The sequence below is a fragment of the Thalassophryne amazonica genome, chromosome 23, assembly GCF_902500255.1.
Source record: "Thalassophryne amazonica chromosome 23, fThaAma1.1, whole genome shotgun sequence".
NCBI lineage: Eukaryota > Metazoa > Chordata > Actinopteri > Batrachoidiformes > Batrachoididae > Thalassophryne > Thalassophryne amazonica.
The window spans coordinates 12,995,430-13,022,775 of NC_047125.1; the positions used below are offsets into that span (position 1 = coordinate 12,995,430).

The following is a 27,346-nucleotide window of genomic DNA, read 5'->3' on the forward strand; positions in this document are numbered from 1 at the left end:
GTGTGTCTACCACTTTAATCAATAAATAGCTTCATTTTTTTTCTTCTTTTTTTTTTTTTTTTTGAAACACACTTCACACCAAACACAACACCGTTGGTTGTTTCACACGTGGGTTGTGTCTTCGTCATCATCTGAGTCATGTGACAGAGACGTCTGAGCTTCGGGGAGGTTATTACACTGCAGGTAGAAGAAAACCACTTGAACCTTCAAATAAACAGAAACGCACAAAGTAGAATAGGTTTACCACATACTGACCGTATTTTTGTGCAAATAATGCTGCAATACCTATACAATGTATACAATTACAAACATGCAAAATGATAATGGAGGTGTAGGGGAGACCAGGTTGGTTGTCACACAGGTTCCACACTGTAGCTATGTCAACAGGCAAAAAGAATTAAACAGTAAACTGTTTTTTTTTTTCACTGAGGCTAATGATGCTACTACTCCCTCCATACTTTTAGCATTTAAGCAAGATGTACCTTAGAATTTAACTCTGACAAGAAATGCTAGCTTCTTTCATCATCAAGTTGCTTTCAGCAAAAAAGACCCACACTAGCTAATTCCAACCACAAGAATCACTTTTTTTAAGCCCTTAAGGGTATGAGGTGTAGGTTTAACAACAACCCCAGTCTCCCCTACACAGAAATACAGAAAAATGCACCTAAATAAATACAATATTAAGGAGTAATAATGCTATAAAATTAGACATAGCCTATTTAAAAAAAAAATGTTTCTCAATGCTTAAGTCATCAAAATCACAAATTATGGCAAAATTTTATCACGAGAGAAAATTTGTCACTTTTATTTAAACTTTTTATATTAAAAATGTATTGTTTAATGTGTATAAAAAAAAAATCAACATTTATATAAGTGGTGACCCCACTTATTAAGAAATCTGGCTTGGATTCTTCTGAATTGTCCAATTATAGGCCAATTTCCAAATTTCCTTTTCTCTCCAACATTTTGGAGAAAATTGTATACTGCCAGTTGAGTTCTTTTCTTAATAATCATGACACCCTGGAGATGTTTCAGTCTGGTTTTAAATCCCATAACAGTACTGAGTCAGCATTGCTGCGGGTTTTTAATGACATTCGTATAGCTACTGATTCTGGTCACTGTGTTGTTTTGGTCCTGTTGGATCTAACAGCGGCCTTCGATACAGTGGACCATCAGATCCTCTTGTCTCTCCTGGAAAACTGGGTGGGCATTAAGGGTGTTGTTTTAGATTGGTTTAGATCCTACCTTTCAGAGAGAAGCTTTTGTGTCTGTATTGGAGCTGCTGAATCTTGTGCAGCGCCCCTTGCATGTGGGGTGCCTCAAGGCTCCATACTTGGTCCGCTTCTTTTTTCTTTGTATTTACTCCCAATGGGATCAATTTTTAGGAGACATATCTCTTTTCATTTTTATGCTGATGACTGTCAAATTTATCTGCCACTGAAGCAGCAAAATGCATATTCTGCGAACCATCTCTTAGAGTGCATTGGTGAGATTAAGGCATGGTTGTCCATAAATTTTCTGCACCTGAATGATAAAAAGACTGAGGTGTTGCTGTTTGGACCTAGTGACACTTACAAAATCAATGTGGATCTGGGTCCCATGAGTCAGTATCTGACACAGACAGCAATAAACCTGGGTGTAAAGTTGGACAGTGATCTTAAATTCGATGCTCAGATTAGGTCAGTGGTCAAGTCTAGTTTCTGTCAACTTAGACAACTGGCCAAGGTGAAACGATTTCTTTCACGCCATCATTTTGAGATTTTAATCCATGCTTTTATCACTAATCGCCTGAACTATTGCAATGCACTTTATATTGGGCTGAATCAGACGCTGCTTACTCGCCTACAGATTTTTGGCTGGTGTCAGAAGGTGCGAGCACATTACACCGGTTTTGGCCTCACTTCGTTGGCTCCCAGTTCATTTTAGAATTGATTTTAAAATTCTTTTATTTGTTTTTAAAGGTCTTCATGGTCTTGCTCCATTTATATGCCCCTTCACGCTCACTCAGGTCAGCTGATTTGTCACTGTTGGTTATCCCAAGGTCAAAGAGGAAGCGTAGAGGTGACTGAGCTTTTTCAGTCGTTGCCCTGAGACTGTGGAATGGTCTTTCTTTGCACATTAGGCAGGCTGATTCTCTCTCTGCTTTTAAATCGTCTCTTAAAGCACATTTTTTCTTTTGGCTTTTAACGCAGCTTGACACTGTTTGTGTTTTTGCTTTTAACTGTAACTTTTTAAATTATTTTAACTTGCCTGTTTTTGTTGTGTACAGCGCTTTGGTTGTTGGTGCATTTTAAAGTGCTTTATAAATAAACTGAGCTTGAGATTGAGATATAAATTTTACTGAAACAAATCCCTAATAAATATTAACTCTTATTTAATTTGAAAAAAGGAATTTTTCAGGTTTTGATTACATTAAATTAAATTAGCGTTTAACTATTTTTTTTATATCATGCCCACCTGTATCTTCATGATGTGATATGCTAGCTTCTTTCATCAATATGTTGTTTTCAGCAAAAAAAGACCCACACTGACTAATTCTGACTACCAGACTCATTTGTTTAAAGCCCTTAAGGATATGAAGCATGAGTTTAACAACAACCCTGGTCTCCCCTATATAGAAATACAGAACAATGCACCTAAATAAATACAATATTGAGGTAATTATCCTTCTAGGAGTAATAAGACTACAAAATTCGACATAGCCTTTTTTAAATAAAATGTTTCTCAATACTTAAGCCATCAAAATCACAAATCATGGCAAAATTTTTTGCAAGACAAAATTTTTGTCACTTTTGTTTAAACTTTTTATATAAAAATATATTGTTTAATGTGCATCAGCAAATCAACGTATAGAAATTTTACTGAAGCAAATCCCTAATAAATATTAACTCTTTTATTTAATTTGAAAAATATGTAAATTACATTTTATTTCAGGTTTTGATTACATTGAATAAAATAAAATTAGTGTTTAAGAGCCAGTTTTTATAAGAATCAGGCAGTTTACATGGGGCTGTGATAGTGACCAACTCAGATTTTACTCAAACTTTGGTAACTGGATGCACCCACCACCAAACAAACATACACCAAAAATTCTGGCCAAATTCCATATGGTGACCTCACCAGGGGTCATCAAAGTTCACACACAGAATGGCCAAAACTGAAATTTGGTGAACAGGAAAGATTTGGACAGCTCTTACATTAAATGCGTTCAATCCTCCAAAGTACTTTTGTGATTTAAGTATTCTAGGACAGTTCTTCAAAATAATCACTAATCTGGGTTGGGGGATTGAACGTGTTGACTGTAGGGGGTGCTTCAAGTTGACAAGTTTTCAGAAATGCTCATATTTGTGAAGGCTATTACTCAATATGCGTTTAATCCCCCGGCAAGATTATATTGTATTAGAAAGGGCAATACTCATCCTCTTTAAAACAACAAAAAGTGGGGGATTGTATGCGTTGGCCACCAGGCGGCGCCAAACTGGTCAAATTTGTGTTTTTCGTGCAACTTTGGTGTCCCCTGGTGGCCAACGCGTTTAATGAATTATCATAAACTTTGCATTTCTGTTGAGACTAATCCTTCTTTTAGACAAATCAATTGGAAAATCTTTGGGAGACTTGCCAGTTTTTGATTAAAAAAGCATTTTATTGGCACGGGAATTTTACTACATGGTGACATAAGCATTACTGGCCCTACGTGAAGAAGATAAAATGGTGAGTAGCAATCTTGAAAGCTTTCTTTTGTGTCTAGGCCTAGCATAGCCCAGATAGTGGTGCCATCTACTGTTGGCTATGATAACTGCTTAATTAATTCTTAAAACAATACAAAGGGGCGGTGCTTGTCTTCGGAAGCCATTTTACTGCTTGGCTTCTAGCTGTAATTTCTTATGTTCAATCCTTAAATATCTCGTGAAATAATTGTAATTGCTTATTGAGATACCCCCCCCCCCCCCCCAAAGATGTTTCAGTGAATATTAACACAATACATTTTAATCTTCTGAAAAATGCAAAGTTTATGATTATTCATTAAACGCGTTGGCCACCAGAGGGCGCCAAAGTTGTATGAAAAACACAAATTTGACCACTTTGGCGCCGCCTGGTGGCCAACGTGTACAACCCCCCCCCCCCCCACTGATTTTGTTGTTTTAAAGAGGGTAAGTATTGCCCTTTCTAATACAATAAAAATCTTGCTGGGGATTAAACGCATATTGAGTAATAGCCTTCACAAATACGAGAGTATTTCTGGAAATTCGTCAATTTGAAGTGCCCCCTATAGTCAATGCGTTCAATCCCCCAACCCAAATTACTGATTATTTTGAAGAACTGTCCTCCTATAATACTTAGATCACAAACGCACTTTGGGGGATTGAAAGCATTTCATGTTAGAGCTGTCTAAAACTTCCCTGTCCACCAAATTCCAGTTTTAGGCCATACTGGATGTGAACTTCGATGACCCCTGGCAAGGTCACCGTATGGAATTTGGCCAAAATTTTTGGTGTATGTTCGTTTGGTGGAGGGTGCATCCAGTTACCAAAATTTGAGCAAAATCTGAGTTGGTCACTATCACAACCTGCCTGACTCATAAAAATTGGCTTTTAGCAATACTTTTTGGAGGGGGGAGGGGGGGTATCATGCCCACCTGTACTATCACCTCCTGGGAGATATTCACAGAAAGGCCACTTTGAACCACAGGGGGGCGTACGAGGCTTGGACCAAACACTGTTGCCAGGTTTATTAATGACATTTTGTTGATATGTTGCCTTTCAGACACTCTGGAAAAGATTCATTAAAGGAAACACGATCATCAGATCAAATTTAGCTTCAATTTTATCATTTTTCTTGACAATTTAATAGTTATAATGAACTCAGGGAGTAGTTTGCATGTTTCTAGCGCTTCAGACCGTTGCAGATGGTGTAAGAGGTAGAGGAAGGTGTTGCGGTTGGGGGCCGGAATGTCTTGCAGGAGGGACACCACGGAGACCAAGCGGGAGTTTAAATCCTGGCTGTCTGCAGGAAAGAGAAAATCCTGTCAGAAACACTGAAGGACATGGTTAGCGATGATGGCGTGATGATGGTCTGTCTCACCCAAAGTACGGGAAAGGTTCTGGAAGAGCTCAGCGGGTATGAGAGGTTCAGGTAACTCTCTGAAGTAGAGTTTGAGAACGCCGGCCACCACATTCACGCCAGCACTTCTCAGCTTGGTTACCGCTTCACGCAGATCTGAGAACAGTGAACACAAGGTTTCGTTCACAAAAAAACAAAGCCGTGAGCCGTTTCAAAAAATATGAGACTGGGGGTCTTTTTAAAAGGCCACCATTTCCAAACAAAAAAATCTACAAATATGATTTTTAGATGGGAATCATGTCAATGACCATTATTGTGCCCTTGTTAAATTATAAGAAATCTATTGAACAATTTTTGAGAAAATTGGGTCCAAATACCCAAAATTGGCTGTTTGTGGCATAAAAATGGCCACCATTTCCAAACTAACAAATCTACAAATATGATTTTTAGACAGGAACCATGTCAATGACCATTATTGTGACCTTGTTAAATTATAAGAAATCTATTGAACATTTTTTGAGAAAACTGGGTCAAAAGACCCAAATTGGCTGTTTGTGGCATAAAAATGGCCGCCATTTCCAAACTAACAAATCTACAAATATGATTTTTAGACAGGAACCATGTCAATGACCATTATTGTGCCCTTGTTAAATTATAAGAAATCTATTGAACAATTTTTGAGAAAATTGGGTCCAAATACCCAAATTGGCTGTTTGTAGCATAAAAATAGCCGCCATTTCCAAACTAACAAATCTATGAATATGATTTTTAGACAGGAACCATGTCAATGACCATTATTGTGCCCTTGTTAAATTATAAGAAATCTATCAAACAATTTTTGAGAAAATTGGGTCCAAATACCCAAAATTGGCTGTTTGTGGCATAAAAATGGCCGCCATTTCCAAACTAACAAATCTACAAATATGATTTTTAGACAGGAACCATGTCAATGACCATTATTGTGCCCTTGTTAAATTATAAGAAATCTATTGAACAATTTTTGAGAAAATTGGGTCCAAATACCCAAATTGGCTGTTTGTAGCATAAAAATAGCCGCCATTTCCAAACTAACAAATCTATGAATATGATTTTTAGACAGGAACCATGTCAATGACCATTATTGTGCCCTTGTTAAATTATAAGAAATCTATCAAACAATTTTTGAGAAAATTGGGTCCAAATACCCAAAATTGGCTGTTTGTGGCATAAAAATGGCCGCCATTTCCAAACTAACAAATCTACAAATATGATTTTTAGACAGGAACCATGTCAATGACCATTATTGTGCCCTTGTTAAATTATAAGAAATCTATCAAACAATTTTTGAGAAAATTGGGTCCAAATACCCAAAATTGGCTGTTTGTGGCATAAAAATGGCCGCCATTTCCAAACTAACAAATCTACAAATATGATTTTTAGACAGGAACCATGTCAATGACCATTATTGTGCCCTTGTTAAATTATAAGAAATCTATTGAACAATTTTTGAGAAAATTGGGTCCAAATACCCAAATTGGCTGTTTGTAGCATAAAAATAGCCGCCATTTCCAAACTAACAAATCTACAAATATGATTTTTAGACAGGAACCATGTCAATGACCATTAATGTGCACTTGTTTTGAAGCATTATAGTAACTTCTTGATCCATCTTTATCAATCATGAACAAAGTTGACATACGTAGTAGTTCCGGCCATCATCTACGTACAACAGATTTGCAGTCAGGATCCAGTTTTTCAACTGTTTAAAAATTGTATCCCAACTCTTTAAATGGGGTATTCATAGTGACTATGTCTAGAATGTTGTTTGATCATGCATCATCGCGGTAAAAATTTTAAGTTGAAGCAGAGATTATTGCAGTTTTTGAAATTGAGCAGCTCGATCATGTCTGTCCAAGGCACAGCTCCTTTCTTTTGTTTTTTTTGGGGGGGGGTGTTGCCAGGTCTGCACTTTGTAAGCCATCAGGTTGCCACGTCTGCACTTAATAAGACAGCCTATTAGGAGGCAACCCGGATTAAGCCTTTTCATGCCGTTTTTGCACTTTTTTTGTATTGTGGCCGATCGTAGTAGTAGAACGCCTCTTTGTAATGGTTTACATCTCTGATTTATTATATTTCTGTGTGGAAACTGTTTGGCTTTCTCACTGACAACTACACCTGCTCCTAATCCATCACCAATCCTGCATCTACTAACTATGCAGCAGGTGAGTTACGAAATGACATCATTTATTGTTTTTGAGTTATTCCATTAAAGTGGCAGGGTTGAACTCTCCTACAGTGCCTATAGGAATGATGTAAATTCACAATAAAATGTCAGCGGAGGCTCGGTATAAAACATTTGGACACTGCGTTGCTTCGTGCTCATTGTAGCGATAAAACCCGCTGCTTTTTCCCACACATTTTTAAACGTATGAAGCAACATTTGCAGACTGTTTTCTCACTGTTGTTGAACGCAGACTTGAGGGTGTTGATGTCACTGGCGACTCCTGACACCCTGTAGATGCCGACCTCGTCCATGCCTCTCCTCTCCACCTCCTCCACGCAGCATCGCACCACATGTGGGACCAGAACTCCTTCCTGCCTGGTGGAAAACAAGAAACTCATACGTTTGGTGCGTGGGCCGCTTTGTGGAAACATGCCATACTTCTGCTTCTCTTTAGCATGATCGCCCACAAAACAAACCACTTCTTGAAATTAATTCCTTAGCTTTGAGTTTCATTACCAGAGCTGATGGGGGAGGGGTTATTTTTAGTGATTTTACACTTACTGGGCCACAGTTCCAATGGGGACGCCAAAGACTGGGGGTTGCTGCTGAGGGGTGTGGCTTGGCGGGGCAAGTGGGTGGGGGCAGTACTTGATTGACAGATTCACATCCACCTGGCCCAGGTGTAGAGTCTGTCGCCTCCATCGATTCGTCAGGGTTTGACAGTCCAGCTGAAAAAAAATCACAATTAACCCAAAACATCAATAATTTTAAGAGATTCTCCTCCAAAATTGAGTAAATTAATTCCTTCCCTCAAAATTCTACTCACAACACCCCATAATGACAACATGAAAAAAGTTTTTGGTTTTTTGCAAATGTATTAAATTTGGGAAAAGGCTGTAACATAACAAAAAGTGGAAAAACTGAAGCACTGTGAATACTTTTCAGATGCACTGTACATGTTATGTTGTATTGTAAGAAACTGGCTGAAAACATGCAAAAAAATGTAAATACCAGTAATAAATGAAAGGATCATGCGGATGTATGTACAAGTGCCGTACAAATAATAATAATATATGAAATTATTCATCACATTATCATCCTTTGGATAATTTCTGAATAATTCCCTAATAATAGTATATTGTGTGTATCAATGTGCGTGTGTTATGGTAAAAGCGTATTTTACTTGCACCAGTTTTGGTTTTATTACATCTGCCAAGGACGTAATAAAATAATCTGTGTTTATTTATTTGTCTATCTGTTAACAGGATTACGTCAAAACTACTGTGGATTTTTACAAATTTTTTGCCACCGATAGATATTAGCATATAGAAGACTCCATTGAATTTGGAGGTGATCTGGATCCAGAGTGGCGGACGTCAGAAATCTCGGATTGCTCTTGTTTGTCTATAAGTTGTGAGGAGTTCAACCTAAATGGGCTTTTTTTTCTCTCTTTTAGAAAAACCCACTTAAATTGAAGAAAAACAAACGTCATCAGCAAAGAGAATTTTTCTGCTTTGAGGCTCCAATAGGGAGTTCCACTTCCAGCTTGGAACTAGATCCAGATCCTCTCACACACTGGGACCATATTTCAGACAATCTATTTCCTGATTTTGTACCTGAGTGGAAACTTTTCCCAGAACCGTGTCCTCTTGTCCATCATACTGACCCACACACAGCACTCTGAGGTTCTGGGCCCCGTCCACCTGCAAATTCAGCTCCTGTTTGAAGACAAACGTGACGTTAACACTGACGGCAACATCCTACAGCTGCGACAAAGGCAGCAGAGAATTCTTTTAAGCTTTTCAATCCCAACGCCAGTCAGATTTGGGGGTTGATTTTTATGTCTCTGATCATGTTTAAAGCAGACTTTCAGATGGCGCAAAGCTGGACACGTCGGATGCTGTCTAGACATGAAGACGTCGGCGTGAACCAAGAACTAAATATACTGACATGCTTTGAGGAAAACGTGTTTATTGTGAAGCAGAACTTGAGTCCAACCTGGTCCCAGTGCGGGTTCATGCTGAGAACTGAAGAGTGCGTCTGCGCCTGTTTGTCATGAAACTCGTAGCCGTCAGCCTCAACACACACATACACACCTATGAGAGAAAGAAAAATGAACTCCGATGTGTATTATTATTTAAAATAAAGATAAGTCCAAAATTGGTGATTTCAATGAAAATAATGGGGAAAATTGGGGGATTTTTGTAACAGAAATTTTTGAAATTTTGTGTTGTGATATCCATTTTTAACAAAAACTGGGGCTAAAGTTGACAAGCAAAAGCCTTCAAATAATATCTTTCTTTTAACTACACTGTAATATCAGTTTAATTGTCCTACTACTCTACCTCGGTCCTTTGGTCCATTTCTACCACAGTTGATATATGGATGATGATCAACCCCAAAATTGATCTGAAGGGGGTTGTTTGAGAATTGGTCAACGTTATTGGAATCGAAGGGCAAAATTTAGATTCCCACCCAACCACTCCGATTTTCCCCAAACTTGTCACACCTGTCGGTAGGTTCTGGATTTGCCCAGGTAAGTTCAAATTTGTCACTGTTCAATCACTGGGGTCAAGTTCACTGGGCTCAATGGTCAACAGTGAAGGTTTTCATTCTGATTTGCACCAAACACATGTAGGTGAGATCTGGAATTCCCCAGCAAGCTCAAATTTTCCAAAGATCAAGGTGATGCCTACCTGTCTGTTGGTTAATCTTCTACCCTAAGGTCATTTTGCTGATTGATACCAAACTTGGTTCGCCAATGAAGGTTGACACTGAAATTGCCTTTCAAGAAATGAATTTTCCAAAAAAAAAAAAAAAAAAAGTCAAGTAATTTGATTGTGAAGTTGCACATACATGACGCCATTCCAGTATTGCCCTGGCGAGGTCAGCCAGACATCAACCATTTGGGTGAAGGTCAAGATAATTGGGCTCAAATGCCAAATTGCCATAGCCATTACTGTCTGCACGCATGCAGGGACTACTACCTGGTTTATTTTAGTGCTCGGCAACCTAAATATTTTTGTTTACAGAATTTTAGCCATCACATGCCCCATGTACTGCAGGGGTGGTGGCCAAGTGGTTAATGCGCTTGGTTTCAGTTCGGAAGGTTCTGGGTTCAAATCCCACCCCTGCCACATTTCTCCATGTAATGTGGAGTTGCGTCAGGAAGGGCATCCGGCGTAAAACCTGTGCCAAATCAACATGCAGATCCACCTTGGATTTGCTGTGGCGACCCCGAGTGCAAACAAGGGAGAAGCCGAAGGGACTTACTTACATGCCCCATGTACTACAGGTGGGAAAAGCAATGATGACAACCAGTGGCCTTGGCGACCACCAGATTTAATCTTTGAAAATTTACGAAAAGGACCAAAAACAAATTTTAAAATATGTTAATTTTTAACCATACCTACTTCAAATTTCTATCAGGCATTTGCGAGGTTATTTCCAGTAACAGTACTAGATATGTCCAGCAGGTGGTACTATTTTTTATATATATATATATATATATATATATATATATATATATATATATATATATACAAGCTGTTTATCTTCATTTTATGCGTTGTAATTCAGTCAAGTACAAGATGATAGCTTTATCATTTTTGAGTTATCTGGATCACTTATTTCCTCTATTCTCTGATTCTGTTCATTCATTGATTGTCCTCTATTCATTGATTCGGTGCATTTTACAGGGTAAATGTCCAGGCTTTTCCCAAGCCTACGAATAAAGTATTAAGCATACAGGCCGGCTGCTGCAGCCCACAGGCCGAGTGGATGGCTACACTCAATGTTCCACAGAGTGACTCCTTGTCCTCTCCTGGTGATGGACGGAAACAGAAAGATAGCAAATTCAGCCGTGCACAACAAAGTGAAAGCAAGTCAGACATTTAGAAAGTGTCAGAAATAGTTGAGGGCAACGCTGAAAGATCAAAGTTGACAGTAGAGGTGGGCCATACCAGGAATTTTGGTATTGATCCGATACCAAGTAAATACAGGCCCAGTATCGCCGATACCGATACTTTTTCATCTTTAAGCTTCATAGAGCCAAAGGATCCAAAAGACCTATGATAGAATTTCGCCAAACATTGTACGTGACAACAAACTACTTTATCATCACAATCAACATTTTTGTTTAAAAAATATCACTCAACACAACTTAAAACAAAATCTCCTGAGGTAGAGGGCTGACAAACCACAATACAAGGGTGCGCTGCTCCGTATTGTGTGACACAGCGCAGCACTGCGCTTACAAACAGAGTAGACTTTGATGAATCTGCCTGCGCAGCAGTCAGTGCTTGTAGAGGGGAAAAAAAAGGTTGCGTATCGATCTTTTTACACGAGGATTGTTCAATATCAATACCAGCGTTGGTATCGATATTAGGATCGATCTGCCCACCTCTAGTTGACAGCTCAGACTGTTTGCGTTCTGTTTCAGACAGGATGTGAGTCTGCAGAGAAATAAAGGAAGTTGGTTGTACCCGTGTTTGTGGTTTGTAGTGGTGGCTGCTGGGTCATTCTCAGTTTGGCACATGCACCGGTGAGGGTGAGCAAGTCTGGAGGGATGGTTTCTATAGCTAGCACACAACACATGGCACACAAAGACACCAATCAACAGGCAAATTCCATTTAAATCATACCATAATTTTAGCAGTGGTGATAGATTTCCGGAACTCCGGGTTTTTACTCTGCGTGGTGAAAATTTCCGGGTTATTTTTGAGAACATACGTCAAAATCCATTCATTCAGTTCCACGCCCAAAGAGTTGGTGGCGGTAATGCTCTGTGTTGGTTTGCAAGCAGTTAATAATCTCCAAAGAAGGGTTAGTTTTTTTTGGGGTTAAGGGAGTTTATTAAGTCATATTTTGGGGGACTGCGCTGTGATTCACCGAACGTTTTACTTTGTTGAAGACATTAAAAGTTTGCGCTGCATTTTTTCCCCCCAGTAATCTTGCATTAAGTGGAGTTAGCGAGTGAAACTAAAAATACTAACGCTGTTAGCATACAAACGACAGTTTAACTCTGTCTGTGATTCATAACCACAAGACTGAGTTTGAGCAATGAAGCTTCTGCAAATGTGTCTGAGGTGAGTAATTAATTGAAAATATGTGACGTTAGTGCTCTGCTTAAGTTTATCGGCTAACGTTAGCCTTTTAGCTGCAAGCTGTTGAATCAATCACTGTCGAGCTGATTGAACGTTTCAGATTTGTAAATTGCTCGGCTTTTTATTTTTTATCAAAGTTAAACAGTTTTTTAATTGTTAATGTGTAACTGCAAGAAAAGTCTCAACTTTAAATAACTTACATTTTTTATACTATAGAGTATAAAAACAACAGATAAGTTACATCATAGAATCTAAAAAATCTTTATTTAAAACTATTTTAATTACAAGTTTTCTATTGTAAGAAAAGATTTTTAACTAAAATATACAGTAATCAGAAACTAATATTGAAGTAAAAACACATTTTGTATGGATTTTAAGGTGGCCAAGAATTTAAAAAGAGATTGTCAATAGTTCCAAAGATCCTGCCAAAATTAGGAAAACTCAGAAGTGACTGAAGGTTGAACAAGTTGATGCATTAATGTGCCATCAAGACTCCTATTTTTCCATTTGACCTGATACTTAGAATTATTATTTTTGAGTTGTTGGAACTGTCATTTCCTTTATTGTGTACTGTGAGCCACAATGTATGTTTTTTGGATTAAATATGAGTAGCACAATATAAGTTGTGTGAACAGATGGGGGTGGAAAAATTGACCTGACCCAACAAAAAATATATATATATTTTTTGATGGTTAATAGACCTGAAAATGCACCAGAATGCAGAATGAGATTTCAAATCTTTCTGGGGGAGACCCCCCTTAGACCCCCTGCCAGGGGCATCGTCATTGTTCCCCTCCTCCTCTCAGGTCCTCGGCCCGATTTTCACCAAACCAAATATGTGGATGAAGGTCTGCCCTGGTATTGCTAAAAAAAAAAAAAAAAAAGTTTTCAAATTGCCCATGCAACATTAAATGGTCAGTCAGTGGACTCAAGGTCATTGTTGCCAAAGGTCAAAATTCAGGTTTTTCATTCCAGTTTGGACCAAACTTGGCAAACGTAGAGATAGAATGCAGAATTTCACAGCAAGCCCAAATTTGCTCATGGTCAACCACTGTGGCCAAGGTAATGTCTGCTTGTTTGTTTATTGACCTACTCCTTCCATGTCCTCTTGCTGATTTCAACCAAACTTGGTTTGTCAATCAAGGGTGACCGTGAAATTGCCCTTAAAGACTTAATTTGGGTGAAGATCAAGGGATTGGATATTCAAGCTGATTTCCACTAAATGTGACACACATTTGGAGGTTGGCTGTAGAATTGTCTAGCAAAGTCAGATTTGCCAAAGGTCAGCCAGTGAAGCTAAGGTCATGTCTGACTGTCTGTTGCCCTACTCCCTCCAAGTTCTCTTGATGATTTCTAACAACCTTGGTAATACTCATGAAGGTTGATCCTAAGAGTACTCTTAAAAACCTGATTTTGGTAAAGGTTGAAGAATTTGATAGGTGACTTGGATTTTAAAAGTCCCCTGACAGACAAGGTCAACCAGAGGTTAATCACTTGGGTGAAGGTCAAGGTCATCATGGGCCATAGCCTTTACTGTATTCATACCCAAAGTATTATTATGTAGTTTATTCAATTTGAACTTTTGATGAATGGAAAAAGTTAAGTAAGGTCACCCTGAGACATATATTTAGCTTCAAAATAACTTTAATTACATAAAATCAAATTGTAATCCCATTAAAATTGTCTTATAATCAGGGTCGTCTTATATTTGGGTCAATACGGTAGCTATGTTTCAAGCAATCAGTTGAAGGACTGCCATAAACGTACTGTCTGTTGTGAGTTTGTAGATCGCGTCTCTCCATTCTTCGAGCTCATACAGGGAGGAGAAGAGGAGGCAGTGGCTCTGCAGAGACAGAAAACGGCTTTCGATTTGGTCTGTTTACTGACAGAATGGATTTTATGCTGGCGTGTGGGTACTTTGTCACTGGGGCTGTGCAGTTCTAGTCTGTAAACAGGGGAATACGTGAGCAGCATCAGCTCCAGCTGTTCCATTTTCTTCCTGCTTCGATGCCGTAAGACAGAGCTCCTGGATCCCACCTTCTGACAGGCATACACAAATGTATTATTTGTCATTCTGATGACGGCTTTTCTGATATTTGCTTTTTACGCACCTCATGTTGTTGCAACTGCTGTCGAAGGAGATACAGCTTAGTTTTGATGGTGTATAAGCGGAGTTGGATGTCTGGTGGTCGTTCCTGATCTGCAAACCAGTGCAGTTTGAGACCAGCCAAAGGTAGAAACCAGCAGAACCTGTACTGGTCCTGCCTCCTGAAAGGAAACTGACATGAAACACATGGTGCTGCTGTGGACGGCATGATTCTCCTGGATTATCGTGGACTTAAATCTCAATAGACCCTTAAATCCAATTTCAAATACATGACGGCACCTGCCCACTGGTTCAAACAAACACTTTTGCGTCTGACCACTAGCAACAGTCCTACTATGGTCTATTGCCGATCCACTATCACCCAACCCATGAGATTTATCCTAGCTATAGAGCATATAAGCTAGCACACCTACAATGTAAGTGCTATATAGGCCTTGAGACCTGTTGGTACAAGTCCTTGCGTCAAGTTTCTATAGCATCAAACAGATGAGCATCTACGATTCCCCCTGGATGGAACGCCAGTCCAACGAAGGTTACTTCCCCAGCCAAGACAAGTACCCATTTACAGCTAGGTGGACTTAGACAGTGTAGGCTAAGTGTTTTGTCCAAGGATACAGACAGGTAGCATGAATGGGATTCAAACCCAGGCTTACGTTTTAGTAGATCAGCTCCTTATCCACTCTGCTTGCTACCTTCAATGTAGCAAGTTTTGGATGTGAGCGTGTCACTTTAAAATGGCAAAAGTAACCTGAACATGAATGTGACACTCGGGATTGTATATGATAAAATGTGATTGTTGCTGGGAATGACCTTCATGCTCAAATCCTGAGGATTTGCGCATGTTTAGTCGCTTGTATAGGTGAGAAGCTCGTCCTTCTAGTGTGTTGCCGGTGTCTCAGACCGAACGGTCCGCCCATAAAATTTGGTCCGCCTTTTGCATCTGCGAACGCGTCATTTCGGACCACAGCAGCACGTCTGAGAGGGAATCTTTTTACTCAAAGCGATCAAATGGATTGATGGGATTATTAACCATCAGATGATGAAGCTAAAACCTCTTAAATCATTCTGAAATCAGTTTTAAGCAGAAACGAGGCAAAATTCTGTGATGCTTTGAAATGTCCGACACGCAGTGAACGCATCAGCTAGCACCTCGTTTAGCCACGACGCTCTGATCGCTTCCTCCTCCTTTTATGATGAAATAATGCTGAATTTATGTGGAAATGATTGTTGTACTAAAGCTTCAGATATCTGTCGCTAAGCTAGATGAAGCAGAAATGAGGCGTTAATCCGTGAACCGCGTCATCAGGTTGGACCGATTTTTAGGGGAACAGTTCAGTCTGCGACACCAGAACTATATCTCAGGGTTTTGTGTTGCCACAAGAATGGCTAAATTATAATGCATATGGAACATTCCAACAGTTTTGTAGAATTACAAGAAAAATTTGAAGTAAGAATTTCAGAAACCATTAGACCAGAGCTCATGTTGCGAGCAGTTGAGGTTTGTGCTTTTTCGCCAGTTTGTGACAGTATTTTAAATAATTTTCATTAAATTCTTTAACTTTCACAATACACAACATGTATTTGTGTTGCTTTTATTTTCTTGTATTCAGAACTTTAGCGTGGAGTCCAAAATAAAGGTCTCCATGGTGATATGAAGGTGCAATGTTTTCTATTCACCCTTTGGTTGCAGCCTTGAATTTGGTGCACAGCAGGAGGTCGGTGTAGAGGAAGACGTGGCGCAGGTTACGGTGTCCCTCGCATGTGTCCACCACAAAGCCATCACGCATCAGCTGTCGCCTCTGGAGTACACGCAAACAACAGGGCGTTATCGCTAAAGCCTGTGCATAGTCCAGCTCATAACCCATTTTAATGTTGAACTTTTTGCGACTATTTTGGGACTTTTTCTATAAAACTAACCTCAAACTGAAAAACGTTTGCCACTATATATATGTAAAAATGACCAAATTTCTCAAATTGTTGGTGTTACCATACACTGGAGAAACCCTCCATGACGTCGGCCATAGTTTTTCTGAATAGCAGGTTTGACGTTCACCTGGGATGGCTTCAAATGTTGCCATCTTGCCAGTTCTTGACTCCGCCTAGTTCCGAGTCAGCTCATATATGGTTAAAGAGGTGGAGCATGAGCAAGGCCATCATTATCTGGGAGGGGTGAATGAAGCCTGAACAACCCCCGCCATCATGAACTTACTGAACAAGCTAAGACTAACAGGCTAACTTTGATTTGGTGTTTGATTAATGCATAATGGGGGACTTAGGTGTTGTTATTAAAAATTACATTGCCTTAATACCACATATTAAACCACATAGTTGCTTCAATAACTGTTACCCTTCATGTAGCTAACATCACCAAGCTATTTATATGCTAACAATGCTGACATGCAAAATAAATAACCCTAAAATTTCACTCAGTCACAATACTGGCAGACAGAGTTCTTAAATTACACTTTCTACAATTAACCACACAGCAAGCCATATTATTGCACATATTTCTAATAAAATGCAAAGAAAAGACTTGGCCAAAAGCTTGGGCAAGTCCATAGCAACTTGCAATCTCACCCCCATACAGTTGTCCTAAACAGGGTAGCTAGCTAGCATGAGAACTCAAAATGCATTTTTGTATCAGGTTATAGACATATTTTTGCAGCAAAGTTGGAGATTGTAACATGGGCCTCTACAGGGAATAACTTGCTTTTAGAGCCACCCTCAGGCCTCCAGTTCAAGGAATTGGAAGCTTTGGCATTTCCACATTGGCTTCATTTTTCGCTACTGGAGGTTGCTGTTAGATGTTGCCTGTCTCGCACACCTTCCACAAATCCCAGGTAGCCATAATAGCTGGATGCCTGTGCCCTTCCAGAATAGTGCAAAGACTGCACGCCTGTCCAGAAACTCACCATTCCGTGACTGAGCGTGACCTCCCACTTGCAGTGTGAACGTTCATTGACACCAGCCAAGAAGCTCCGGGACAGTCTCAAAGCTTCCTGCAGGGCCGTGTAATCTTTGTGCTCTTCTGGAGTCGTTTTCACGAGGTCCTACAGAATCAGAGAAGGTGACACTTTTGTTGGTGTGCAAAAACATGGGTGTATTTTAAATCAAATTTTCTGATATATCTCACATGCAGCACTAGTGTGGTCTTCGTTAGTCTGTCAAGAGGTTTGTACAGAAGAGCTACAAAGATAAAGACAGCAATCAGAAGTGCGACAAGTCATTCAAAGAAAAACCAAATAGATAATCCGCACCTTCAAAGGTGTATGTGGTCCGAGCTTTGTCTGGACCACTGTTTAACATCATACTCTGGAGGAAAAAAAAAAAAATCAAGTGACAGGAACTGAGTAGAACCTATAGGTGATCTGTTCTTCTGGAAGTGCACAGTGAGTTTGTGATACCTGGGCCAGAGTTCGGAAGCGAGGGTCGGCTTGAGTGCACTTGCGAACAACAGCGACGGCTTCCTCGTAGTTTTGAATGAAACCGCCATAAACACCAATGTGGCTCATCTGCAAGAGCAACACAAAGTATTCTGAGTGCGTATGGAGTAAAGCTCTCAAAGGAAAAATATAGGGAAAAAAATGGAATCAAAATTAACGACATGCATCTAAAAGTATTAGCAAATACAGCTCCTGATGAAATTCTTTTGTACCCGCGTTAATGATAAATGTCTGTTTCAAGAACCTTGAGACAGGATGACGATCAACCTATTGCTTATATTAGTAGATATTTTATTAAAGCAGGGATTTCAGTTGGATAAGATGTTGGGCAATCTTGGTAAACTTTCTAGACAAGCTCCTTCTCTGTGTCCTTGGACAAGACAACTTGCATGTAGATTTGTTGTTGAGTTCCCAATCCTCGAGTCCAAGTTTCTGAAAAAGAGTCCGTCAGATCCCCCTTGCAGTATTAAAATTAATATTGTTAACAATGACATGCCAAATCATGGCCTATTGCGAAAAGTACCCCATCTAGAATGCAGTCTGTCAAGTCCGAATTCAAGTCCAAGTCTTCAAACCTCAATTCCAGTTCAAGTCACAAGTCCTGAAATTCCAGCATTATTCTCCAGTGTTAGCCTGTAAGTCAGATACAACAGGCAAGGCAGCCTTGCCTTATTTTATCATTGATATCATCCCAGTTCACCAGGCTATAAATGGGTACCAGCAGCCCATCCAGGGGGACTCAAAGCTTCATGCTCCAGAAACACGGAATAAGCACAGACACCAATGGCCTTGACCCAAAGTGACCACCCCTGAATTATTTATATTTTTATGGCTTAAAACAACTTCCACTGGTGAGTTACATAAAAATACCACCCCCTATATAGGTGGTGATATACAGATATCCTGTATAGGACTTACTTCATCCTGCTTTGTTGAAGCTGAAGCAAGAAACCCACATGGGCCATTGTCCAACATTAAGAGACTATACTCATTATAACCACAAAAAAGCCATTTTTCTGCAAAGCGAATCTTGAACATAACCTGAGATAAGGTAAGCCACTGTTGGAAAAAGTTGTAGAAAACACATTACTGGTTTTGCACCTTGTAGCTCTGCAAGGGGTCAAGTTTTGAACCAAAATTAAACATTTTTACCTTATTTTTTTAAAATAAATTTTGAAAATTTGACATGAAAACGGGGGGGGGGGGGGGATAGGGATGCGGCCGATCTGATCCAATATTGGTATCGGGTTCCAATACCAATTTTTACACTGAAAGCACAATTTTTACTATTATTTCAATCCAATATCTCCTGTTTACACATTTATTTACTGTAGACTATTATCTGTATGTACATATTTGTAATTCTTTTTTTTTTCTTCTCTATGTAACACTTACTTTGACAGTGTAAATGCATGTTTCCCATGTCAGTATAAAGTATGTTTTTTCCAAGACCAGCCGTTTAATAATCAAGATTTGATGGATTTTAATTTTTGACACCCCAATTTTTGGCGCACCAAAAATTGCGTACAAGTACATGTACTATTTTGAGGAAAGAGTGCATTTCCAAAATGGACCAAGAAACCACCCAAAAAATAAATAAAAGGACTTAATTCTTTCACCAAAACATCAACTCTGGGTTTGCATCTTAGATACCTTATCGTTATCTTTGGCTGCTTTCAGTGATGCCGGTATTTGGTTAGACTCTTTCTCTCCGATTGTTCTGAGTTATTTTCATTAGTTACTTCATCCAAACCATCAACATGTTTATTAGACCCCATTCCTACCAGGCTGCTCAAGGAAGTTCTACCATTATTTAATGCTTCAATCTTAAATATGATCAACTTATCTTTGTTAGTTGGCTATGTACCACAGGCTTTTAAGGTGGCAGTAATTAAACCATTACTTAAAAAGCCATCACTTGACCCAGCTATCTTAGCTAATTATAGGCCAATCTCCAACCTTCCTTTTCTCTCAAAGATTCTTGAGAGGGTAGTTGTAAAGCAGCTAACTGATCACCTGCAGAGGAATGGTCTATTTGAAGAGGTTCAGTCAGGTTTTAGAATTCATCATAGTACAGAAACAGCATTAGTGAAGGTTACAAATGATCTTCTTATGGCTTCGGACGGTGGACTTATCTCTGTGCTTGTTCTGTTGGACCTCAGTGCTGCTTTTGATACTGTTGACCATAAAATTCTATTACAGAGATTAGAGCATGCCATAGGTATTAAAGGCACTGCGCTGCGGTGGTTTGAATCATATTTGTCTAATAGATTACAGTTTGTTCATGTAAATGGGGAATCTTCTTCACGGACTAAAGTTAATTATGGAGTTCCACAAGGTTCTGTGCTAGGACCAATTTTATTCACTTTATACATGCTTCCCTTAGGCAGTATTATTAGACGGTATTGCTTAAATTTTCATTGTTACGCAGATGATACCCAGCTTTATCTATCCATGAAACCAGAGGACACACACCAATTAGCTAAACTGCAGGATTGTCTTACAGACATAAAGACATGGATGACCTCTAATTTCCTGCTTTTAAACTCAGATAAAACTGAAGTTATTGTACTTGGCCCCACAAATCTTAGAAGCATGGTCTCTAACCAGATCTTTACTCTGGATGGCATTTCCCTGACCTCTAGTAATACTGTGAGAAATCTTGGAGTCATTTTTGATCAGGATATGTCATTCAAAGCGCATATTAAACAAATATGTAGGACTGCCTTTTTGCATTTACGTAATATCTCTAAAATCAGAAAGGTCTTGTCTCAGAGTGATGCTGAAAGACTAATTCATGCATTTATTTCCTCTAGGCTGGACTATTGTAATTCATTATTATCAGGTTGTCCTAAAAGTTCCCTAAAAAGCCTTCAGTTAGTTCAAAATGCTGCAGCTAGAGTACTGACGGGGACTGGCAGGAGAGAGCATATCTCACCCGTGTTGGCCTCTCTTCATTGGCTTCCTGTTAATTCTAGAATAGAATTTAAAATTCTTCTTCTTACTTATAAGGTTTTGAATAATCAGGTCCCATCTTATCTTAGGGACCTCGTAGTACCATATTACCCCATTAGAGCGCTTCGCTCTCAGACTGCAGGCTTACTTGTAGTTCCTAGGGTTTGTAAGAGTAGAATGGGAGGCAGAGCCTTCAGCTTTCAGGCTCCTCTCCTGTGGAACCAGCTCCCAATTCAGATCAGGGAGACAGATACCCTCTCTACTTTTAAGATTAGGCTTAAAACGTTCCTTTTCGCTAAGGCTTATAGTTAGGGCTGGATCAGGTGACCCTGGACTATCCCTTGGTTATGCTGCTTTAGACGTAGACTGTGGGGGGGTTCCCATGATGCACTGTTTCTTTCTCTTTTTGCTCTGTATGCATCACTCCGCATTTAATCATTAGTGATCGATCTCTGCCCCCTTCCACAGCATGTCTTTTTCCTGGTTCTTTCCCTCAGCCCCAACCAGTCTCAGCAGAAGACTGCCCCTCCCTGAGCCTGGTTCTGCTGGAGGTTTCTTCCTGTTAAAAGGGAGTTTTTCCTTCCCACTGTAGCCAAGTGCTTGCTCACAGGGGGTCGTTTTGACCGTTGGGGTTTTTCATAATTATTGTATGGCCTTGCCTTACAGTGTAAAGCGCCTTGGGGCAACTGTTTGTTGTGATTTGGCGCTATATAAAAAAAAAGTTGATTGATTGATTATGGGAAATTGTAGCTGAACTTTCAATTTTATTTTATTTTATTTTTTTTTTTTTGAAAATTCTACTCTATATCACTTCATAATGAAGCTGTGTAACTGGAGATACAAAATATCCTCATATAAAATCAACAATAACAATAATAATAATATTAAACAGAGCTCTGGTATCGGAATAGTATCGTATCGGCAGATATCCAAATTAGGGTATCGGGATCGGATCGGAAGTGAAAAATGTGAATCGGTGCATCCCTAAAAAAATGGTGGTAGACTGTTTTGTTGATCGCATGAAATCACTGAGGAATAGATTTAACATATTTTACCATTTTCAGAAATACGTCCCCAACCATCAGCTCAAAGCCGCTGTGTCTCGTTTCTGCTTTTTCACCACTTTTGCTCTCCAAGCTTGAATCTTCCCCCAAAGACGCGCGCTCTGTGGAGCAGTGTGGACTCAGCCGGGCTTTCAGGGCTGAGTAGAATGTCTGGTGCATGTCTCTGAGCTCCGGCACCTGGTAGAAAACAGTGTGGACCTGCTGAGAGGACAGAACTGGCTGGGAGGTACCGGCTGAAGCCCACAGAGCCTTCATTGGCTGCACAGAGAGAAGGGGCAGAAAAAAATGTTATACATGAGATCTAAAAAGAGAGGGGAAAAAAAGACAAGGTAACATAGAAAGGTGTCAAAGTGGCAAAAATAGAAACGATGTCACAAGCAAACAGGCTGAACTTCAGCACAGTTCACAAATGTTCTACCCAGAAGTTCTCCTTTGTAAAACATTTATGCAGCTTCGATTGCTGCTGCAACAGCAAAAATATATATTTATTTATATGAATCATTGCAAAACATCTCAGAGATGGAAAAAGTCCCATATTAAAAAGTTTGATTTTGTTTTTCCATATTAACATTAAAGGAATCAGACTGCGAAAAATCATGTTTTTAATTTACATCTTCCTGTGACAGATGGTTGGACGTTCATTTAAAATGTACCAAGAGTCCAACAATTCTATGCCTGTGCATGGAGAAATTCTGCTGTCAGTGAAATTTAAGCTGAAGACGGCTTGTTTTAAACTTGTGACATACGTAACAGACGTCGATTTCTACTGTTGTTTAAAGTTTGACATGCCAACTGAGTAAATCAGTGCTCTGTGGGACACACTCAATCAATCAATCAATCAATTTTTTTTATATAGCGCCAAATCACAACAAACAGTTGCCCCAAGGCGCTTTATATTGTAAGGCAAGGCCATACAATAATTATGTAAAACCCCAACGGTCAAAACGACCCCCTGTGAGCAAGCACTTGGCTACAGTGGGAAGGAAAAACTCCCTTTTAACAGGAAGAAACCTCCAGCAGAACCAGGCTCAGGGAGGGGCAGTCTTCTGCTGGGACTGGTTGGGGCTGAGGGAGAGAACCAGGAAAAAGACATGCTGTGGAGGGGAGCAGAGATCAATCACTAATGATTAAATGCAGAGCGGTGCATACAGAGCAAAAAGAGAAAGAAACAATGCATCATGGGAACCCCCCAGCAGTCTACGTCTATAGCAGCATAACTAAGGGATGGTTCAGGGGCGACACTTGAGAGAAAAGTGATTTCCTGTCTCTAATGAGAGAGGGGGCGTGGCTAGCAGCAGTTCATTTCCACTTAAAGTGACAGGTATGGAAACAGGTCTCTCAGAGAGCTTAATATTTTTTATTTTTTTAAAAGAATCATCACCTCTGTGTATATGAGGTTGTTTTTTTTTTTTACTCTACACTTTAATAATTGTTTTTAAGACAGTGATGTTATCTTGCTGAATGGTTGTATAAGTTTCCTTTAAATGAGTGATAAAATTCAGAAGCATTTGTCACAGAGGAAAAAAAATAAGAGAAAAAGGTCACTATTGCCTCAGTGTTTCCTCAAACAAGGGCTTCTAAGAAAATTAACTTTATCATTGATTCAATGATAGATTTTTTTTTTTTTTTTTTTTTTTTTTTTTAGTTGTTAGGTCCATAAAATGTAAAAAAAAAAAAAAAAAAAAAAAAAAAAAATGTGAAAAATGATGTTTAACAGAGCCTGAGATGGAGCCTTAAATTGTTTTGTGTCCATATTCAAAAGCAGCAAGTAAAATAAAACTGAAAATATTCATATTTAGGAAGCTGAAAGCAAAGAGTTTAGATTTTTTTTAATTTCTCAAAGCAGTTAAACGGTTATTAAAAAATTTGTCAATTATCATCTGTTAATCGTTGCAGCTCTACCTCAAAATGCCTACTAGCATTCAACATCAGTCTGGTAAGTTTGTTCTCTTTTCTGGTGTCATTTGTCAGTTGAAACATTAATGCCAGCCATTTATTTAATTTTTTATTTTTTTATAAATGGATATCATGCACATTTTGCACAGGGTGAAAAAGAGGAACCTCGTGTCTGAAGGAGAAGAACAGAATGACCATTTGTGGTTTGAAAAGGGAGCAAATGAATTACGGAACTATAAGCAACAGCACAATTTTACACAACATACACAGAAACACACGTGAGCGCTTGAAATCAGAAATACACAAACGATAAAGACGACAACAATAATAAGAATTTTAGTGACGCAGTTAGCGTAGTCACATCTTGCAGGATGTGCTACAGCTATTATGTTAGCAAGGTCTTAGCTTGCAAAAGAACAACCAGATGGTAAGAACAATGACAAATGTGACTTTGTGTTTATTTGTATTGTCTAACAACTGCCTCCAAACCCTATGGATTAGAACAGTATCATTTTATCGGGAAGAATTTAACAAAATTGTAATATAAATAGTCTATAAATGATAGTCAGTCATTATTTTGAACTGTGACACTTTTTTGTTTTCAGAAGGCCAAGTAAAAACCACTTACCCCACATGCTAAATCTAACCACTGACCTTAACTACTACCAAAACAACTGGCTCTAGGTGCTAAACCTATCAACTAAGTAGAGGTGCTAACTTTAACCACTAATCCTAACTACCATCCAAAACATTAACCCTAACCACTAACCCCAGCTGCTAACTACAGTCGCTAACCTTAACTACAACCCTAACCAATAACCTTAGGAGCTAAATCTAACAACTAACTTGAGCTAACTAATTCTAACCACTAACCCTAATTACTTATTCTAACCACTAACCCCAGATGCTAAATCTAACAACTAACCCTAGCCGCTAATTATAACTACTAGCCCCAACTACAACCACAACTGCTAGCTCTAGGTGGTAAACCTATCAACTAGCTGGAGTTGCTAACTTTAACCACTAACCCTCAGTGCTAAATCTAACAACTAAGCCTAGCTACTAATTCTAACCATTAATCCTAACTACTACCCAATCCACTAACCCTAACAGCAAACCCTAACCTTAGCCGCTAACCCTAGTTGCAATCCTTAACCATTGAATCTAACGGACCTTCTGAAAACAGGGTGGATATACTGTCCCGTATTCGTTCAGTATGTCTGCCACCACAAACAGCAGTAGTAACTTGTGATTTAGTGGACATGGACACATTTGTTCAGTTTTTACCCATGTTAAAGTGAACGATTTTATATGGTATAATTGTGAATCTATGGGCCAGAGCGAATTACACTGAAAAGAATTTAAATTTGTTTGGTAATTTCTTTTCCAAAATGGAACAGAATAACATAAGACTTTACCATTCCTTCCAAAAGAACAAGTTAATTTTTTCCTCGAAGCTCGAATAAATTTTAGGCTAAAGTGGACATTTTAAATATACTGAGAGTAGGCGTATTCCAGTTTCTGATTGGCCGAACACTCCTGTCTTCAGTATCAACCATCTTCCTCCACAGGTTAAACAGGTGCTTTTTTATTATTAAAACTGTACCAAGGAAAGTTTTTTTTTTTTTTTTTCTTTTTCATTGAGATGTGCAAGTAGTTTACCATCAGTAGTGCTTCCAGCTCTCTGAGATAAAGCTCTTCACTTTCTAGGAAGCCTTTCAACACCAGAAGCCTTCGTTCCATCGGTTCCTCTGGGATGCAACACTCCTGAATCAAAGACACACAACAACACACATGACTCTGAGACCTGCAGCCTTAAAGTACCTGGGGGGTGGCAGGACAGATGCTGTTGACCAAGACTAGAGGTGTGACGGTAGTATAAAAGTGCAAATGAACTTTGAGAGTGCCAATCCAAATGCAGGTCAAGTCCACACACAGTATATTATATCAATAACTTTTTTGGGGTACAATTTATATAAATCAAACTGCTGCATGAGTGAATTGCTGAATATCGTTTCTTTTTGTCATTTTTCATTGTGAAGGAAAGTGAACTCACAGGGGCCTCTGGGAAGTCCATGCTCTCCGTTTGGAGTGGAGAATGAACGCTGGACGCATACTCGTCTAAGATGTCAGGGTCTGCTACACAAAAACACACAAAAGCATCGTGATGTTTGTACAAAATGACCTCCGTACATTACTTTCTGTTTTCACCTGATCTGACCTGCGATGTGACCTGAGTCCAGGTAATCCACGGCATCCTGGTACACATCCATCAGACGTTTTGTAGTCACTGAGGACTTGAAACTCTGTAAGTGTCAACACACCCAACTGGTTTTTCAAAACTTCCCCTTTCTCATCGGGCCGCCTAAAAGGGAAAAAACAACTTCCTCTCTGCTCGACCAAAAGTCAACCGGACCTGACACCTGAAATATAACCCCGTTTCACTTTCAACAAAAGTGTAAAAACATGCAGACTTCTATTCCAAAGGTGACCACTTTACTACTTATTTTTTTGTTGTTTTTTTTTATGAACTGTATTATTCTGCATGAAGTTGCAAAAGGTTAACATCTTTATTTATTGTAAAACTAAAGGATCATGAGCATTTTCAGGAAGCTAACATAGCGGCTGCTTTAAAATAAATATTAAAATTTGTAGAAGCATACACCATGGGCAGTGAGGTGATGCATCCTACAACAAATAATCAGATATTTAAGATCTGACTATGTGCCTGTTACTTTAAAGCACACTGGAACATCTGTGACATATGTCATGTTAGTTTAAAATAAGATGTTTCAGGCCTAAGATGTATTTAAATTGAGATAGCTTCTACATACATAAGTGTATTAACTGAAGGATTTGGGGGGATGTTCATCATGAAACCTCAACTGTATTGAAGTGTAAAATGTTAATAACATTGAGGTTGCAGAATTTTCACCTTTAAGGTTCACCAAAAGTACACTAAAAATCCCCTTGTGGCTTTTTCAAAATCCAAGATGGCATTCAAAATGGCCACCATTTCACTTATGTGTTTGATTCTAAAAAAGATAAAACCTAATTTAACTTTCTAAATGTATGTATTAAGGCATAATAAACTCTTTACAATCATTATATAGAAGTTTCGAGAATTAGAAATGTCAGAACCTAAGGTGGCAGCCATATTGGAATCTTAAGTGGCTGCCATTTTTTCCTTCCCACTGTAGTCAAGTGCTTGCTCACAGGGGGTCGTTTTGACCGTTGGGGTTTTACATAATTATTGTATGGCCTTGCCTTACAATATAAAGCGCCTTGGGGCAACTGTTTGTTGTGATTTGGCGCTATATAAAAAACATTGATTGATTGATTGATCGTTCACACATTTTTGCATCTAGAAAGGTGCGATACCTGATTTAAGTATCTTTATACATGTTTTAAGGCATGAGAAACTACACAGTCACAAACAAGCAAACAAAAAAATCTTAATGGCATAAAAATGACCAATAAATGGGTAAAGCAAAGCAATCATGAGATTGATA

General features: G+C 39.0%; 1 protein-coding gene and 1 long non-coding RNA gene across 6 annotated transcripts; one reads left to right on the forward strand and one right to left on the reverse strand.

Annotated features, from left to right (window-relative positions):
• On the reverse strand, positions 1-26,143 carry si:dkey-33c9.6 (breakpoint cluster region protein). Of its 4 annotated transcripts, none has more exons than XM_034164514.1 (22): positions 26,056-26,143; positions 25,891-25,973; positions 25,497-25,601; positions 21,930-22,196; positions 17,881-17,988; positions 17,734-17,788; positions 17,610-17,662; positions 17,389-17,526; positions 16,154-16,275; positions 14,481-14,637; positions 14,287-14,406; positions 14,137-14,212; positions 11,749-11,844; positions 11,013-11,087; positions 9,263-9,360; positions 8,881-8,982; positions 7,826-7,992; positions 7,500-7,639; positions 5,083-5,217; positions 4,899-5,004; positions 4,637-4,769; positions 1-204 (listed from the first exon to the last, which is right to left on the reverse strand). In XM_034164514.1, the coding sequence occupies exons 1-22, from the start codon at positions 26,105-26,107 to the stop codon at positions 103-105; spliced, it is 2,490 nt and encodes an 829-aa protein (XP_034020405.1). In that variant the 5' UTR covers positions 26,108-26,143; the 3' UTR covers positions 1-102. The 4 variants fall into 4 exon arrangements, with proteins under 4 accessions (XP_034020405.1, XP_034020406.1, XP_034020402.1 ...); XM_034164515.1 differs by having other exon boundaries at positions 1-177; positions 14,287-14,409; XM_034164511.1 differs by having other exon boundaries at positions 14,287-14,409.
• LOC117505011 lies at positions 11,852-27,346 on the forward strand. Of its 2 annotated transcripts, XR_004559002.1 has the most exons (4): positions 11,852-12,351; positions 23,835-23,874; positions 25,545-25,699; positions 25,877-27,346. It is a non-coding gene; the product is annotated as an uncharacterized LOC117505011 (long non-coding RNA). The 2 variants fall into 2 exon arrangements; XR_004559003.1 differs by lacking the exon at positions 23,835-23,874.